Consider the following 19,088-nt stretch of genomic DNA (forward strand, 5'->3'; position numbering starts at 1 on the left):
TTATTCCTTTGTCTCGAGTCAGTAGCTAATTTCAGGGAAGCCTGGAGCCCAATATTTGAAAATCACATCCTTGTCTTTGTTTTGAAAGTTGGCACTTAAGTCTGATTTTTTAAATACATTTTATATTTGTCTAGACAGGCTGCTGCTATGACTGGTTATAATCCTTCTGATCCTAAACAGGCATTAATATTATCCACCCACATTTAGAAAACTAAAAAAAATAAATTCTCCTGGAAGAGCTGACTTACTGTCTGGTAAAATTCTGCTACTTCTTCTTTCTGACACCAGCTGTGACCCACCTGCATCAACGGATGGGGGAAATTGATGGGGCAGGCGGTGAAAGGGGCACAGTCCCAGCGGCAAGGAAAGGAGATACTCGCCAAGAGACAATAGGTTGCTCATCCCTTGGGAGTCTCTGGCACCCATTGGACAGTTGGGGAAGAAGGGTGCTGATTGGCCAGCATTCCCCAACTCCCAGGATTTAGCCCAGTGCAGGGGACATGTGGAGCCTTTTGGGGCTCCGTTCCAGCAGTAAAATGCTACTTCTTCATCTTTGTGCTACCAAAAAGAGCCCTCTAGTTCGCAGCACTGCACAAAACCACCCTTTTGCGGCTCCGAAAACAACAATACACAAACACAGGACTTCGCTAACCTTCTCCCTGTGCCAAATCCTCCTCCTCTCTCCAGCTTTCATCCCCTCCTTCAAATTTCCCATTACTTGATTCTAAATGACCTCAATCTGCAGATCACCAAAGAGACTGGCGGTCCATTGATCACAGTTTGAGAACCACTGATGTAAAGCCAGGTTCTGCCATCCTTATTCACAACAAGAGGTACTTTACTTGCTTTCATTGGCATTACTGCCATGTAATCCAGAGCATAACATAATATACAAACTATATCACAGCTGTTAAAACAGGGTGTCTTTAGCAAACCATTCCACAGGTCAGGGCAAGAAAAGCAAAACCTAATATTATGTGACAGATAGATGAGCAGATACTTCACTGTGTGGATACTAAAACAAAACCATAAACTTGAAACCAATGTAAACTGACAGCAGAAACTTATGTAGCCTCTTGAAAATATAAATCCATGTGTTTGATAAATACAGATCATATGTAAGTTTTTAATTATCCCTCCTTTTGATTATTATGGAAAAATATATGCTTCTAACTGAACTTATAATTTACAGGCTGTGTCTCCACATCATTTACATAAAGAATCAAGATATGAACAGAGCCCTGGTATAATATAGGGGCTGTACTTGAAAAAATGTACAGGGAATTCATATGACATTTGTAAGTCTCTGACTGTGTTAAGTAATCAGCGATCTGACCCAGTGTTGATAATATTTGCTTCTGTTCTTTTTAAATCTATATTTGCACCAGAGGATGTTTGGAGTGGAAGACGTGAACTGCATCAGCGTAGACTGGAGTGGTGGGTCAAAGTGTGAATATACCCAGGCATCAAACAATATCCGTGTCGTGGGTGCGGAAGTGGCTTATTTTATAAAAGTGCTTACGGTAAGGGATCTTCTTCTCATTCCACAATAGGATTATAGTAATAGAGCTGCTGAAATTTATTCTAATCTAAATAGACAATCACAATGATTTGTCATATAGCCAGCAAAAGATGTTTCTCCTCCTGATAAACTTTGACGTGCAATCAACTCCCCCATAATACACAGAGTTTGAATATTTTCATGCTGCGATTACTTTTATGTACTCTTGTGGATGTGAAGGACTGGGTAGTTTTAAAGATAGAGAAGTAATGAACACAGCAAATTACCCTTTCTCAACCACGAAAGCTATAGGACCCATCTTAAGGGATACCCATACAAAAGCCTACAATAATTGGCCATTGGATAGCAACAGCCACCTCCCAGGGGGAGAGAGCAGGGTCCTCTCCCCAATCCATGAAGACGTGTCACCTAGGTATGGGTGTTTGGGGACAGGTGGGATCTTCCCAGCTTCCCTAGGGCAGGGAGATGGGGTGTGGATCTGTAATCAAACTAAGGGCCAGATGTTCAGCTTGTGCAAATCACATAGCTCTACTGATGTAAATGTAACTCACCATTTTATACCACATGAGGCTCTGGGGGGCATTTTCAAAGGCACAAAGGGCCATTAGGGGCCTAATTCCAGTTGAAAGTCAGTAGGAATTAGGCACCTAACTGCCATTTTTGCCTTTGAAAATCTCTCCCTCTGTTCCTAAATCTAATGACTTAAAAATGCTTGCAACTAGACCTGAGTGAAGCTATGAGGAGAGGGATGGTTCCTAATATTTTCTGAACTAATTTGCTTCTGGCTAGCGTAAATACTAGAGGGCTGGCTCTCCGTTGCCTTGCAGCCTGCGTTGTCAATTACATCTGTGAAAATTACAAATCGGAATGGTAGTGTTTAGCACTCACATTGAAATGGTGCTCACTCCAACACAAGGTGCAAAGCAGTGGAGAATCAGGCCTTAGCAGAGTGTGGGTGTCTTACATAAGCGCAGCCATGAATTTTTTTCCCCTTGACATTCATGAATCGGCTAAAACAATGTCCATAGGAAGCCAAATACACTTCTGTTCACTGTGAGGCAGGGAATAAGGGGTCTGGCTGGTGGAATCATGACTATCCAATGCCAAAATCTCACATGTGTGCAGAAGTTGTAGAGCAGTAACAGAGTCATTCAGTAGCTGCTACTACAGCCTCAAGGCATTATTAACCTCTGCATCCTGGACTCTGTCCTCCTTCCAATTCCATGGACCTCTGCTCTGTGCAGCCCAGTTCTGGCTTTAGTTGTGTAAACCAGAACTTCTCTCTAGGCCTCATATTAGAGAAATATAGATTCCCTTTTGTTACAATTGATGTTTTCCTCAGGAACAATATGGATACTCTCCTTCCAAAGTCCATTTCATTGCCCACAGCCTTGGAGCACACGCTGCAGGGGAGGCAGGAAGAAGGAGGCCAGGCGTTGGAAGAATAACTGGTAGGTTACTGAATTATAGCTCAGTCTGTACCAATGAAGAATTTGAAGAGAGCATTGTTAGACCTTAACATTACCTCATGTTTTTTTTACTAAAACAACTACAGTATCTGACTGAAGGAAAACCCTGCAGTGTAATGAAATGGGGTGTGTGTGTGTGTGTGTGCGCGCGCGCATGCACGTGCATGTGTGGATGTGTTTGTCATTGGCCCCCTCAGGATGGAATCAGAACTGCACAACTGTATCATAACTTCATATTGCTAACAGTCAAAATTGTGCCCTTCCTCAATAACACCATCCCACCCTCAGGAAGGTATTACCCAGGTGGGAATCTTCATAAGGATCCCTTCATGGTGTTCTTGCCGTAACTTTAATCTTTGGGGGAGGAGGTATATTCCCCCTGAAGAATGTCCCTGAGATCGTCTTACATCAGGGCTGTGATGAAGTGTAGTGGGCAGGAGATGGTTAGCTGCATGGGATAGTGATCTGCACCAGCATCCCATCCCTAGGATATGGCTGGCCTCTGCTCTGTACAGCAGGTCATCTTTTGTCAGCCGTGCTCTAACGATGGTCCCAGGGAGCATGGGCTATTCTGGCTCGGTACAAAAGACTTAACATTATGACACTGTGGCATTCTGTGTGCCACTAAGGCTGCTCACTGCAAATGCACAATAATCTAGGTTCATTTGACAGATTTTAATTTACCTGACCCAGTTTTAATTAGTCTGATTTTTCCCAAAGCATTCACCCAACCCTATTATGACAATGTAGGCTTGACACAGTGATTCCCACTTTCCTTATCCTGGCAGATTTTCTCCTATCATTTCCTTCTCTCATTAAGCCAGCTTGTGCAGGTGCAGCAGTATGTCCCGTATTTAAGATCACCCACTGTTTGGAGGCCCGGCAAAGTGTGCTGTAGGCAGCACAGTAGTGAGCGGAGTTAATTGTTTGGTGTCATGGTTTTGCTGTCCAATATCCATTCCCAGAAAAGGACTGATTCAAAGACAGAAGGTTGAATCTTTAAATGTAACCCTTTAATTTCCCTGCTTTGCTAGGTTTACATCAAAGCCTTCACATCTGGACAATGCATTTACACACATTAATTTTAATTTATGTTATTTTTCCAGCAGATATTTTTAGTTTAATTTCGTAGATTTTTAAAAACAACAGGAAAACAAAAATGTGCAGCGAAACTGACCATAGCAACTGTTTTAGGGCTTGATCCTGCAAGATGCTGAGCACTTTGGCCCCAATCTAGCCAACCATTTAAGCATGTGTTTAACTTAAAGCAGGGTTTCTCAAACAGGGGTCATTGCTTCTGTAGGGAAAGTCCTGGCAGGCCGGGCCAGTGTGCTTACCTGCCCTGTCCGCAGGTCCAGACGATCGTGGCTCCCACTGGCTGCAGATCGCTGCTCCGGGCCAATGGGAGTTGCTGGAAGTGGCGCAGGCCGAGGGACTTACTCGTTGCTGCTTCCAGCAACTCCCATTGGCCTGGAGCAGCAATCCGCGGCCAGTGAGAGCCACGATCGGCCGGACCTGCGGACGGGGCAGGTAAACACACCGGTCCAACCCGCCAGGGGCTTTCCCTACAGAAGCGGCGACCCCTGTTTCAGAAACCCTGACTTAAAGGATGTGAGTGGTCCTATTGGTCTCAATGGAACTACTCCAATGCTTAAGGTTAAGCACATGCTAAAGAGCTTTGCTGGAGCATGGATAGAGCACTCAGCATCTTGCAGGATCAGGCCCTATGAGCTATTAAGGTATTAGGTCAAACCCTAACCCCCTCTCCCTTAAGCTCCTTGGATGCAGCAGGCTTGAACTGCAGTAGAAATGCCACTGTTCCATTGTGCAGAGGAGAGCAAGCAGCATCAGAGAAAGTGCAAAAGGATTGCACAATCACCTGCATAACCCCAGCACAATGCTCCACGGTGGCTGTCTCCGGAGAATTGTGCAAGGGGTTCATAAGTGGGTGGGAAGAGTGACACCAGCATGGCCATTGAGTCTGACAACTGCACAGAGTCACTGGCTGCAAAACCTTCTTTGAATTAAAAGAGAGAGAGAGCACAACAGCCTGTGGCCACTACTACAGCTCATGGGCCAGAATAATAGCTGCAGACAGTGTTCAGTACCCTGGCACTGGGTTGGATGGATAGGCAGAGAATTCCCTCCTTTCAGCAGCCACATAGGTGACTCACACAAAGCTCCTTTACACCAGGGCTGTGGCATTCACGTATTATGAATATAGTCCAGACAAGCTGCAACTTGACTATTTTTAGTAATGTTATTCATTATGCCAAGAGAGCTCCCGCATAGCAAACCGATCTATCACGTAATACACATTTACTTACCTATTTCTGAAAATACAGCTAATGTATCCCCCGGATTTCAGCGTCAGGCTGTTTTACAGACATATTCAGCAGTCACCCGGACAAGTTGTTTGTTTGGACTCCTCGTTCAGCACACAGGCCAGACCAAGAGGAATGTGCAATAGGCAGAAAAGCTGCCCCTCATGCACGGAAGCCAATTTCAGATGTTATTAACTTAACTTTTTTCCATTATAGCATCTTCCAAAGAGTCTGGGCCTGCCAACCCTTGGACTAGTAGTCTCCAAAATTCAATTTAAAAACAAAACTAAAGCTGCTGCCCAGGGAAAGCATCAGATACCAGCACAGGATAATAAGTGCTTTGTAATTTACAGGATTTTACAAGCACCTGAGATGGATGCAGTGAATGAGAAAGAAAATGAGTCTCAGTTTCATGCTAATGTCAAAAGTAGGTGTCTAAAGTTAGGCTATGTCTGTACTTGCAATTGAAGGACAAAACTTTTGTTGTTCAGAGCTACTTAAGTCCCCCACCCCCTGAAAGACAAAAGTTTTGCCGCGGCAAGTGCCTGTGTGAATGCCCGCGATGTCGGCAGAAGCGCATTCCTGTCGACAACATGAACCCCGCTTGTTGGGGATGGACATATTTTGTGGGCAAAAGTGCCGACAAACAGTATTCATACAGGCTGACTTTTAGCAACATGGCCAAATTGCTAAAAGCTGTGTAGTGTAGACATGGCTATGGCTCAAAAATTTGTATCTAGGCACCTAAATAAATGCCATGATTTTCAAGTGTGTTGAGCACCCAACAACTCCTACTGACTTCAAGCACTTGTTAGAATCAGGCCATTCAGGATATGGATTTAGGAGCTTTACTTTAGCACTCTTTTAAAAAAAAAAAATTTTTTTGGCCTAAAACAACAATCTATGTTGCAGTTGTTGGAATTCAAGACTAAACATTTACAAGGCCAGATCCTCAGCTGGCAAGAATTGGTATAATTCCATTGACTTCAATAGAGCTACCAATCTACACCAGCTGGAGATCTGTCCCATGTTGTTTACCAGTGCTGTAACTAGGCATTTTATAACCTGGGCGAGCACGCATATTTGCACCTGAACCATTTTTTTACCCTGTTTTACCACCCTCCACATCTTTGCTTTCCGGGCTGTTACCCTGCTCACCCTGCTATGGTTACAGCCTTGGCAGTTACCACTGAGAGATTGATCACACTATATATTTCTTAGTGACTCTAATTCTGAAGTAAATAAAACTATGTAGCCTCCATAGACCCATCTTCAATTATTTACAGTAGTATAGCTAGCTAGCTAGCTATATTTATGTGCACGCACATTTAATTGTGCATATATTTCTTTAAGGACTGGATCCTGCTCAGCCTTATTTTCAAGATACTCCAATTGAAGTTAGACTGGATCAGACTGATGCAGCCTTTGTTGATATTATTCATACTGATTCAGCTCCCACAATTCCAAATCTGGGTAAGTTTCCAGCTGCATTGTATTATTATTATTGATTTGTCCTGTGGTAGCACCTAGGAGTCCCAGTCACAGAATATGACCCCATTGCAGTAGGTGCTGTACAAATACAGGAAAAAACAACAAAAAATAAACACACATAAACAAAAAAACCCACCAGTTACTGCCTCAAAGAGCTTACAAACTATAGCCCTATAGCATTATGTAGAGCTGCTGCCAGTAAATATATGACAGTATTTAAATTAAAATTTGCTTACTCCCGTTACAAACATTGCAGGTTTTGGAATGAGCCAGGCTATAGGACATCTTGATTTCTATCCAAACGGAGGAATACAAATGCCAGGATGCACGAATACTGTTTCACAGAATGTTGACATTGATGAAATGGGGAAAGGTAAATATGTTAAGCAGATGATGACTTCTATTGAGGGTCAACATCAAAATGTATTGAGCTAACATAGCAGCAATCTTCTTATTTCAACTATTTTTGATTATTTTCTTTACAAATGCCAACAGTTACAGCCACAAACAACAGTGAAACTGATAGTATGGTCCAAATGCACTCTGGGGGACACATTCTGGTAGAGGGATCAAAGAATGAGTAGCATGAAGGATTTGCTTTGGGAAAAACATGATGGGGTTGAGGTTTGTTGTCTTTACCTCCAACCATCCAGAGTGTCTGCATTGTCAAGTAGTGGGTATCTGTACAAGGTTGGGGGCGAGGAGCAATAACAATAGTTCCTACCTTCCACATGTGTTTGGGCTCCATGGGTCTGCAAAGACCCAGATCCCACCAGCCATGTTCCTTCAAGGACCTTGGCTGACCCACTCTTCAAACTATCCAGCTTTGGATCTAATGGAGCAAGATTAACTGGAGTTTATTGTAAATAGTCCATCATGCTGTCAAATAACAGGAACAAACTTCAGTGTGATTGTTCCAGTGCCCCTTGCACTGTTCTTAGGTAACTCTGCAATAGAAACAAATATTCATTAATTGGTCTATCTCATCTGACACTGCTGCCAGTTATCTACTCAGAGAAACAAACCCTACTCAAACTGTGCCAGAAGTTTAGCTCTGGAACAACAACATTCAACTTTGTTTCTATTATGTAGTCACCTGGCAGCCGCACTGGGTGGGAGTGGGAACAATAACATTCATGCCTATTTCTGCTATGGGATCTCTGGCTTCTGTGTTTCTTTCTGTTGTTACCTGTTAGCAATTTGTGTTGCACTGGAACAATGTAATTTTTATTTCTATTATTAGGCAGTTGGAAAGAGTTTGGCGTATGCTAGATCATGCACGTTCACATTTGTTCCTTATTTTGTATATTCCAAATCCTGTTGTTGTTGTTATTATTGTTAAGAATCCTGTACATAGTGCCATAAATTTACATTGTACCTGACAGGACATTAATAAAGCACATACCCTGCCCCCCAAAAAACTTGCAGTCTAAGATCTCAAAACTGCCAAAGGATCTGCAAGCATGAACCTTTACACCTTTGGGAAATCACATTGATAAATCAAACCATACAGTAAGGACAACACCCCAGCTATAGCAGACATATATTTTCTCTCTCATAAAATCTGACAATTTTCCTGGGATTTCTTTCCTAGCCCTTTCCTACATTATTATGAGTGTCTTAAAAATGATGATTCTATGAATCTCTTCTTCGCAATTACTGGCCTATTTCTGCCATCTTTACTCACAAATTCTTGCCTGTGTAAGCACCGAGGATCAAGCTCTCTATTAATAATGATGTACAAAAACTCCTTGCACTTAATTACTTCTTTTTTTAACCTAACCCCAGAATATTTAAGGAATTTTAGTACAAAATAACATATTTAAAATAACAACATGCCCCTTCACCCCCCACCCCCAAAAAAATCAGGTGGTCAGATCCTCAGTCTGCATAAACCAGCATTGCTCCAGGAAGCTCAGTGTTAAGGAGGACATAATACTTAACACTGCATTTTGTTGCCTCTTTTATAGTGATAAGGTGAGCTATTTCCTACAGAAGCCCTTTACTCATATTGGCAAGCATTAATGCAATTAATCACACAATATGGGGCTACTCATGTGAGTAAGTATTCACCAACATGAACAAGGATTGCACAATTGGCCCCCTATGTTTGTTACAAATCTGCATTTTACATGTTCTGTACTATGTGCATTTCACAACGGGTAAATAGAATCACTGAAGAAATAGGTCTCAAACTGCAACTCAGGTGCTACCCAGAATTGTGACAATGTAACTTGGGGATTTACAAATCATTCAAATGACATAATCAGTTCAATACCACGATTCCAATCTGAATAACAACCAATAGCCTTGCAATACGATATGTAATAGGCGCTTCTTTCCACAGGAATGATTGAGTCGGTTGGTTGTAATCATTTGCGAAGCTTCATGTATTATTCTGACAGCATCATCTCTCCCGATGGCTTTCTTGGATACACCTGTGCTTCATATGAGACTTTTCAGACAGTAAGTCATTCTCACATTCCAGGAAATGAGTGGCTCTTATCTGTGCATCTGCATGCGGTAGAACCAGTCTATTCCGCTCAGGCCACTTTGCACTGCATGAGTGCAGGCCTAAGGGGAAGGAAGGGGTGTGCTGGGGCATTAGGGGATGGGGATGAGGCACAGAAGGGGCATGGTGGAGCAGAGTTATGCCTGGCTCTACAGTGGCCTGAGGTTCCTGAGAGACCTCATGCCAGTGGCATACCTTAGAGCTGCTCCTGCAACCTCTCACCCCGCTGGGTCAAAGAGGGGCTCAGGCAGGGCGAAGAATCTGCTCCAGTAATTATTTATTGCGCACATCCAAGGAGAAGTGAGCACAGCAAATAATTTTGAAATAAAATCATTTACCTTAAGGTTCAGTGCATGCTCTGTGACTCCCCTGACGACCTGATGGCCTCAAGGAACAAATACAGATGGGATGTGACCTAGAGTCACTGCCTTCTCCTTTGTCTCATAGCTCCATCTATGACTGAGCGCTGTCAGCTAACACTGTAGCAGGCTTATCAGCCTAGCTATGTGGCCCACCCACCACTGGAGGGGAACAGAGCTCCATGTGCAAGGGGTAAATAACAATAATACCTAGCACTTACATAAACCTTTGCATCGTCAAAGCACTTTACAGCCACTCATTAGATGAGCCAGGAAGAGCGTGATCCCCATCTGGAACTTAGAGAAATGGAGATGCCTCCTCCTAGCGAACAGCAAACTGTGATGAAGTACAAAGGAGACATCCATGCCTCCAAACCACGAGGTGCCAGACAGGGCCCTTCCTCCTCCTGCTCTCTCTAGGGTGGCTTATTTCAAGCTGAGTTAGAGTTAGCCCACAGACATGGCTCAGCAGCATTTTTCTACACCACTCATGACGACACAAGGCAGGGCTGGAATGACCTGCATGGCATCAACTGGATAGTACTCATGGATCTGAACATCAGAAGATGAGGAGGATTGGAGGGAATAGGCTAATTTGTATGACCTTTTCCTGGGGGGGGGGGGGGGAAAGAGAGAGAATGGGGCTGTTTTGTAATGTGCTGCCACAGAGAGAGAGAAACAATTGTATTTTTAGAGTTTCTGTGGCCAAATGATTTTTTTCCTGTCTCTTTGGGATACAGCCTCATTAGGAAGGACATGATCATACCCCTCTATTCGGCATTGGTGAGGCCTCATCTGGACTACTGTGTCCAGTTTTGGACCCCACACCACAAGAAGGATGTGGAAAACTTGGAAAAGAGTCCAGCGGAGGGCAACAAAAATGATTAGGGGGCTGGAGCACATGACTTATGAGGAGAGGCTGAGGGAACTGGGATTATTTAGTCTGCAGAAGAGAAGAATGAGGGGGAATTTGATAGCTGCTTTCAACTACCTGAAAGGGGGTTCCAAAGAGGATGGATCTAGACTGTTCTCAGTGGTACCAGATGACAGAACAATGAGTAATGGACTCAAGTTGCAGTGGGGAGGTTTAGGTTGGATATTAGGAAAAACTTTTTCACTAGAAGGGTGGTGAAGCACTGGAATGGGTTACCTAGGGAGGTGGTGGAATCTCCTTCCTTAGAGGTTTTTAAGACCTGGCTTGACAAAGCCCTGGCTGGGATGATTTAGTTGGGAATTGGTCCTGCTTTAAGCAGGGGGTTGAACTAGATGACCTCCTGAGGTCCCTTCCAACCCTGATATTCTATGATTCTATGAATTGACATATGTATTTTGATTAGGAAAGCTGCTTCCCATGCCCAAAAGGCGGATGCCCCCAAATGGGTCACTATGCGGATAAATATAAAGACAGAGTTACTTCTGGGATCCAGAAACTTTATCTGAACACTGGAGAGGCCACAAATTTTGCTCGTAAGTTCCTACTTTTTTACTTGCTTCTACTTACATGTGAGCACCAACATAATTTAAAATATTTCTCTCTTACTTTAAATTAGTTTTACTGGAAAGGCCCTTACTGTGGTGGAGGAGCAGAGCTCCGTACCATCATGCCCTCTCCCCTCCCTGTCTTGACAACACCAGTCCCAGAAAGCCCCCAACATAACTCCATAGGTGTGGTTTGACTTCTATATTTGTCTGGCCAGTCTGGCCAATGGAGTGATGCGTGTGTGTGTGGGGTGGGGGGGCAAATTCCATGCCTGCCCAAGGCTTACAGTTTGGGGGTAAAATGCCCCCCCAAACTATGCCCATGCATAACTCCTTCCCCTTATGATGTGGGTGGGAACACAGCTGGAGTAGGAGGTAGCATAGTAACCTTTCTCAGCTGTAAGTCAACGGAAAGTTCCCCTAGAGAGAATAGTCCTCTAGCTGTCGGATGCTTTAAGTCCTCTTTGCCCTGCTTATGGATCAGAAATCCAGTCCTCACTCTTCAGTGTTGTTCCTTACAATATCCCCAAGTTGTGAATAGATACTTTCCTGGTCAATATGACATGAGATATGTTCTATCACATTATGGATTATTTTTCAAATTCCAGGAATTTCGTCTGCCTTGGATCTTTGTGTAATCATACACACTGTGCAAACTGGGAATAAAATGCTTCTAATAGTGTGAGTGGAGAATTGTGATTTGCTAGGGTTTTACACTCATTTTGCATAGCTGTAAATGACTGCAGAGTGTGCAAAGCAGTGGAAAAGCAGGCTCCAATTATTCTTCTATAAAAACATTCTATTCTGTTTTATTCTGTTCTCATCATTCCAATCTGGTCAGGATTTAATCTTGAGCTCAAAGTGAAGCAACGGTCATATTTTTCCTTTGTTTTGTCCTAAAACATAAAGTACTGATAGAAAATGAAAAATAGGCATGTTGTGTTTGTTTCTATGTGGGTACAATCTAATTCATTTTATTTCTACTGTGTAGGTTGGAGGTATAAAGTATCTGTGGCAATTGCTGGCAACAGTGAAGTGAGTGGGTATGTAAATATTGCCCTGTACGGCGCTGGAGGAAACACAAAGCAATATGAAATTGTTCAGTAAGTTCAGTATTATAATGAAAAATGAGCTTCTCTGCTGTTAGAATATTTAATTCATCTATTTTTAATTAATGATTCTTCTTTATAGGCCAAATTCATACAGTGGTGTAAATCCATATTAACTGTATTGACTCTGGATTTATATCAGAAGAAGAGTTAGAATTTAGCCCTACTTCTCGGATAACTATAAGGATACAAGAACCTGCACCTAGATCCTGATCTCAGTTATACCATGTAACAACTGAATTCTAAAATGATACTATGGATTTACACTAGTATAATTCTGATCCTTTATCTTTTGCATGTTTGTAAAATGTTGTGTCAGTTTATGGTGCTCTCATAGGCAGTGCTACCAGCTCAGCCTATAATCAGGATTGCCTGACACTTTCTTTCACAAAACCCTATTTTTGTGTGCTCGTTACTTTGCTAAACTTTAACCATTTCTGCTGAAATTTTCTCTGTCAGGTGTCTGCCTTGGACAGAAAGACAGGCAGATATTACAGTTTAGCTAGAATGGTTCAGGTGTTTCTGAGAAAGAGATGAGGGGAAAATACAGTGTTTTGCCCATGTTAAAGAAATCCTTACAACCATTTCGCTGAGAAGTTCTAAGGCCTTCATGCTTTAGAGCAGAAACTTTAAATTTACCAGTGGGATCATCCTGGTGTCAGGACTGTCTCTTTTGCCATCTCCATGAACATTCATCCACATTTCTGAAAAATCTCAGTTTGCAGCTGCTTAGTAAAGTCCTGTTAGAGTTTGATGTTAAATTCTCCAAAGAATCCATCTGCGCTGAGTATGCTCCAGCCCCTCACAGCTGCTATCTGCAACCACATTGTCCATGCATCATCCCAACAAAGCTATTGAGTATGCTCTATCCCATGGCTGCAGGGGCTGAGCAACATTTTCCCTGCAGATGTTACTCTAGGCAGCCAGGAGCCACTGTGGTACCAGGCCCAGGAACTGAGAGTAGGGACACTGTGTCTGTTGTACCCTCAATGCTCCCTCATGCCTGGCAGCAAGGAGGAGAAGGAAACAGCCTAATTGGAATGCGGAGATGTGAGGAGGTGCAAGAAATTGGGAGAGAACAGGATTAGTGGGGAGATGGGGTTGCTGGAGCCAAAGTGCAGGGGATGGATGGGGGTGAGGGGCATGGAAGTAAAGAGGGAGGGAGCAGGAGCCAGGGGATGGAGGTTAGATATGGCGGGGCAGGGACCGAGGAAGATGGATGGGATGTGATCAAGTAATTTAAAAGAGGTAATATGCAACTGTGTAATTTGAGACTGTATCGTAATACATACACACAAAAAGGCCAAATTCAAGTTGCGAGGACAGCCTTAAGTCGGGTATTTCCTAGTGCTTGACTTTGGAACATTAACAATGCTCTTGAATTTTTTTGAGATATAATCATATATAAACTTACATGTATGCTGCCAAAGGGCTTAGTGTGAGCAAGCTGGACTTTTAAAAAGAGCCTAAACTCCCTTTGAAGTTGAAGTTGTAGCTGCCCAAATGCCCTTGAATTCAGTGGGACTCAGGTGCTTTGCTCTCTTTTAGGCTCTTTTGAAAATCCCAGCGGTAATGCACATTGAATAAAGCTATGCATTGCAAAGCATTGCAATTTTCTGCTGCAATGTGAGTTTATTTTGATTTCCTGAGTTAACAATCCTGTTTATTTTTGTGCTAGCAGTACAAATATGTTAGTGCTGGATTACTATTTAGCTGGCATGGCTGGTAATATATTATGCAACCATAAAAATTTGGAAGGGTAGTAGTTCTAATGGGAAGATATTTTAATTGATTTTCATTATAAATTATCAAATTGGCAAAGTATATGTGTGGGTTGCCCATCAAGCAGAATTCATTTGGTAAGTACTTTGTGTCAAAGCTGTGACTTCTGTTAGCATCCCTTGAGAATCTAAATCGAATCTAGATGACCATAATTTATAATGTGAAAGGTTTCAGAGTGGTAGCTGTGTTAGTCTGTATCAGCAAAAAGAATGAGGAGTACTTGTGGCACCTTAGAGATCAACAAATTTATTTGAGCATAAGCTTTCTTGGGCTAAAATCCACTTCATGGGATGCATACAGTGGAAAATACAGTAGGAAGATCTATATACACACACAGAGAACATGAAAAAATAGGTGTTGCCATGCCCACTGTAACGAGAGTGATCAGTTAAAGTGAGCTATTATCAGCAGGAGAAAAAAACCCTTTTGTAGTGATAATCAGGATGGTGTAAAAAAGAATAAATGGACACAAATCAGACATCAAGAATTATAAGATTCAAAAAACAGTCCTAGAACACTTCAATCTCCCTGGTCACTCGATTACAGACCTAAAAGTCGCAATATTACAACAAAAAAACCCTTCAAAAACAGACTCCAACAAGAAACTGCTGAATTGAAATTAATGTGCAAACTGGACACCATTAAATTAGGCTTGAATAAAGACTGGGAGTGGATGGGTCATTACACAAAGTAAAACTATTTCCCCATGCTTATTTTCCCCCCTACTGTTATTCACACCTTCTTGTCAACTGTTTGAAATGAGCCATCCTGATCTCCTGCTGATAACAACTCATCCTTTCCCCATGCCCACTCCCACACATTCTCTGTGTCTGGAACTACCTTCCTAATCCCATTTGCCTTGTCACCTCCCTCTTCTCCTCTAAATCGTCTCTCAAAGCCCACTTCATTAATAAGTTCTTTGTGCAAGTAAATGGAGCTACTCTGGATTTACACCACTGTAGATGAGAGCAGAATTTGGCCCCTTGTATCTAATGGAAGAAAAGTTCTGGTGTGCTAACAGCAGTCAGAGAAGAGATGCGCAGAAAAGACTACCCCAGGATTGACTTCTCCACCCAACATTTTCCAGTCAGGCATGGAGTTTCTTAGCCTTCAGAAAGCTGGGTTTTTTTGTTTGATTCTTGCTAGATCCTCCCCTTTCCCTAAGGCTCTTCCTGCATGACCAATCCAACCGTGTCAGAGACTCGGTGAAAACATGGGTGTCTCCTGACTGAGTCTACACACCTACATTTTGTAGCACATATGGCACCATGCCTGTGTTTTGCAACTGAACTGAAGATAAAACAGGTTTAACATATGTGCAAAACACGGCCAAGACCCTGCCTACACTACCAAAAGTAACCATGCTGCAGCCAAGCCTCAGGGCACTGTGTTGTTTAGAGGTTTTTAAGGCCTGGCTTGACAAAGCCCTGGCTGGGATGATTTAGTTGGGGTCAGTCCTGCTTTCAGCAGGGGGTTGGACCAGATAACCTCCTGAGGTCTCTTCCAACCCTAATCTTCTATGATCCTTACTCTTTGACAAGCTGAAGGCCATGTTTATTATCAATATGCTACTATAGCTACTCAAACAGTTACACTGTATTGGTAATTAATATTAAAACTCACTGGGCATTATATACTTTTGTTTTTGAAGGGGGACCCTCAAACCAGGCAAAACATATGCCAACTTCATTGACGTGGAACTTAAAGTTGGGACAATTACGAAAGTTAAATTTCTTTGGCACAACAATGTCTCAACCCAACCCACACTGGGAGCAGCAAAGGTCACAGTGCAAGCTGGAGAAGATGGAAAAGTGTATGTATATTTATTGTGAAAATCTCAAATTCTTTAGGAGCTACAAGGACAGCATGAAATATGAGGGTAATAGTGCTTGTACAAGAACAGCTATTTAAAGTATTTTTTTTTTAAAAAGAGGAAAAGTTTAAATTTAAATCTTCCCACAAGATACCGATGTCACTTACTGGTACATTAAATATTTCTGTCAGATATCATCAAGGAAAAATTCTAAACATCTGAATTTGGCTTCAACAAGAGCAAAGTTTTTGCATAAACCTCTGTGTTTTGGGTAGGAAAGATTAACTTAACCATGGCTTAGGTAATCAGCACAGCTCTTTCCAGACATCGGGCTATTGAGTACTCCAAGTTTTATACTAGAAATGGCCATCAGTGTTTAAAACTTACATCAGGGGGTCTGATTCACTGTCCATTGAAGTCAATAGGAGTCTTTCCACTGATTTTAATGGGTGTTGGATCAGGTTCTGGAAGACTAAGAGGTAATGGTAATATGTCTTCAGTTCCCACAGACAGAGCTAGTGCTTAAAAGGCCTGATCCAAAGCCCACTGAACTTCACTGAAAGACTTCCATTGACTTAATTAGATTTTAGATCAGGCCTTAAGACTGTAGGAGCAGTGTACTGCATGGCAGTTACTGATTGGAAGGTGATGGTTAAGTTAATTCTTTCAAAACAGCATGTTTCCATCAGTTACCCACCAATGGTGTTGTATGATCTTTTCTGCCCTTCTAAATGGAGACACAGTGAAGTGGGAAGTACATTCAGTGGGTCATGGATATAATTAAAAAAAAAATCACACAACTAAAGTCCATTCACTTGAAATAGATATGTGCTGGGGGAATCTCAAGCAAACCAAATGTTCACAGCCCAGTGAACTATGGTATAGCAGAGCGTACAAGTCTACTTCTGGTTTTTGCATTCAACAGATCAACGTGCTGAGGGATACTGTTCCCATAAACGTCCCATCAGCTATTCTATTTATTCATGTCTTGGCAAACACCGAGCAATCATCATCTCTCTAATGCTGGTGGCATGCAAATTCAACAGGAAAGGTATAAAACCAAAGGAATGAAGCCAAAAAAGAGAGGCCAACCAATCAGGATGATTAGAGTCCCTTGGTGTTTTAGCAGGAAATAATATTTCACATTTAGCAACCCAAAGCATTTGCTTGTTCTTTTGTGCCAATGTAACAATATTCTATCATAACTTTGTCAAAAAACAAATTAGGTTGGCTTATTCTATTAAAAAACACTTGTACAATTACAAAAAATAAATAAATCTAGACACTTTATATATTTTTTTCTCCTCAGGTTTAATTTCTGTGGCAGCGGAACTGTGCAACAGAACGTTCTGCAAACTCTTACATCTTGCTAACAACATACAAAAATGTCAGCGCTGTCTGTTAGTATTAATAAAAGTTGATCATGCATAACTGTCCCATTTGTTTTATCATTATCTGTATTGTGGTAGGACCCAAAAGGTGCTGGCCACTATGCAAATGTACAAGAAGAGAAAGGGTGTTTGTGAAAGCATAATTTTTAATAACTCTTACATTCCTGCTCCATACGGGCACTCATAGTCACACAGGATCCCATACTAAGCTGGCTTGTGCAGGCAGGCACAATAGCCCCTTAAGTAGTGAGCATGTTCCATTGTGGCCATACTGGTGAGTCAAAAAAACAGAGGACCCATCCAGGGAATCTGCATCCACTTACTCACTGAGCATGTGACCTCCACAGCCAGTCTCCACAAGAAAACAGGATGAGAGATGTATATGTGTGAGGGACGTGGCTACTGGGTACATTCATAGCACATACAGCAGCAGAGTGGCTGCTTACCCCATCTATAATCAGAAATAGCCAAACACAGCCTGGTTGCATGGACACTGTACCCTGCAACATGATGTCAGGGCTCATTGCATCTTGCAACCTCTTGACATTGCAGCACCTGGTCCTTTTTATCACAGCAGGGCTGTCCTACAGAATCTGGTTCACAAATTTCAGTGACTCCTCCTAGGGCATCTTCTACAGGGATATTAACTTCCTAATGCTGAGGGAGATGTTTGCCTTTGTTTTTCATTCCTCAAGGCTTGGTATAAGCAGATACTTGCCCACACTCTTGTTTTGACAGTCGTGATATTCTCAGCATGATTCTCTGCCATAGCCACTTCAGCAGACCATATAATTTTAACAAATACCTAACAGAATCAGGACATTAAAATTGACAATGGTATAATAAAAAAATCCTTCTTTAATAATGAACTGGAACAGCTTCCCCCTTGTTTTAGCAGAATTAAAATGAACACTTTACAAAGCTGTTACATAAAATGCGTTGTTAAATGAACAACAAATTACTTTCCCTTTTGCTAGCTTTTAATGCTAATAGTGCTGTTTATTCCTGACCTTTTGAAATATTAGATTTTTTAAATGACAACATAAAAAGAATTCTTGTTTGAAAATGCAAGTGACTTTAAACCACGTTATTACTTCTGAGTATAGCATGTGCATGCATCATTCATTTCAATGTCCCATTTATAGCTAATGGGTATATATTTCAGTTGACATATATTGTTCTCTTGCAAACGTGTCAAATTCCTTAACGATGTCAGTGACAAAAGCATAGTGCTTGGGATATATAAATTACGCTCCTTACCATATAATCACTCTTATCTATTAGAAATGATTGTGACAAATCATGTTCAAAAATACATACCAGATTGATTTTTTTTAAATTTTAAGTATCTCACCATTCACAGCAAATCTTTGATTGAATCTTTAAATGCTGAAGTGTTTTGGTTTTACCTGCATCATTTCAGAGATGTATTTTACTTCATTTTAAAAAGTGACTTTGTTCATGACAGGAAGAAAATTCCAATCAGACCTCAAAATGTCTCTTTTGTTATCAACATTAGAAAACAAATGTGGGAGAACTTTGTTGTGGAATGAGTTATTTGATGACTAATACCTTACACTGTAGTTTAGTTTTTATAATACCTGCTAGAAATTACTATTATTCTGTTGGTGTGCAGTGTTACTATCAGAATTTCAAATGCTAGAGACAAAATGGCTTAGGTACTTTAATTACATTTTAGATTGTCCTGGGCTGCGCATTCTCGCTCTCATATGCAATAGTACTGTATTTTCAGCTGTCAGGTCTTTTTTTGTATATTGGACTTGAGTAAGCCTGGTGGTATATACACTGTATGCTGTAAACTAAGCAAGGTATCTTC

General features: G+C 41.7%; 1 protein-coding gene and 1 pseudogene across 1 annotated transcript in view; one reads left to right on the forward strand and one right to left on the reverse strand.

Annotated features, from left to right (window-relative positions):
• Window positions 1–17,255, forward strand: part of LOC120409361 (pancreatic lipase-related protein 2-like) — a 73,416-nt gene extending 56,161 nt beyond the window's left edge. Inside the window, exons 6-14 of the mRNA XM_039547318.1 lie at window positions 1,389–1,523; window positions 2,865–2,973; window positions 6,669–6,788; window positions 7,063–7,179; window positions 9,154–9,272; window positions 11,015–11,144; window positions 12,148–12,259; window positions 15,699–15,860; window positions 17,170–17,255. Of these exons, the coding sequence (XP_039403252.1) occupies window positions 1,389–1,523; window positions 2,865–2,973; window positions 6,669–6,788; window positions 7,063–7,179; window positions 9,154–9,272; window positions 11,015–11,144; window positions 12,148–12,259; window positions 15,699–15,860; window positions 17,170–17,233 (1,068 nt within the window). The 3' untranslated portion in view covers window positions 17,234–17,255. The remainder of the gene's footprint in view (window positions 1–1,388; window positions 1,524–2,864; window positions 2,974–6,668; window positions 6,789–7,062; window positions 7,180–9,153; window positions 9,273–11,014; window positions 11,145–12,147; window positions 12,260–15,698; window positions 15,861–17,169) is intronic.
• The window catches only part of LOC120409363, a 91,887-nt pseudogene continuing 80,168 nt past the window's right edge, over window positions 7,370–19,088 (reverse strand).

Source organism: Mauremys reevesii, linkage group 7, assembly GCF_016161935.1.
Source record: "Mauremys reevesii isolate NIE-2019 linkage group 7, ASM1616193v1, whole genome shotgun sequence".
NCBI classification, from domain to species: domain Eukaryota; kingdom Metazoa; phylum Chordata; order Testudines; family Geoemydidae; genus Mauremys; species Mauremys reevesii.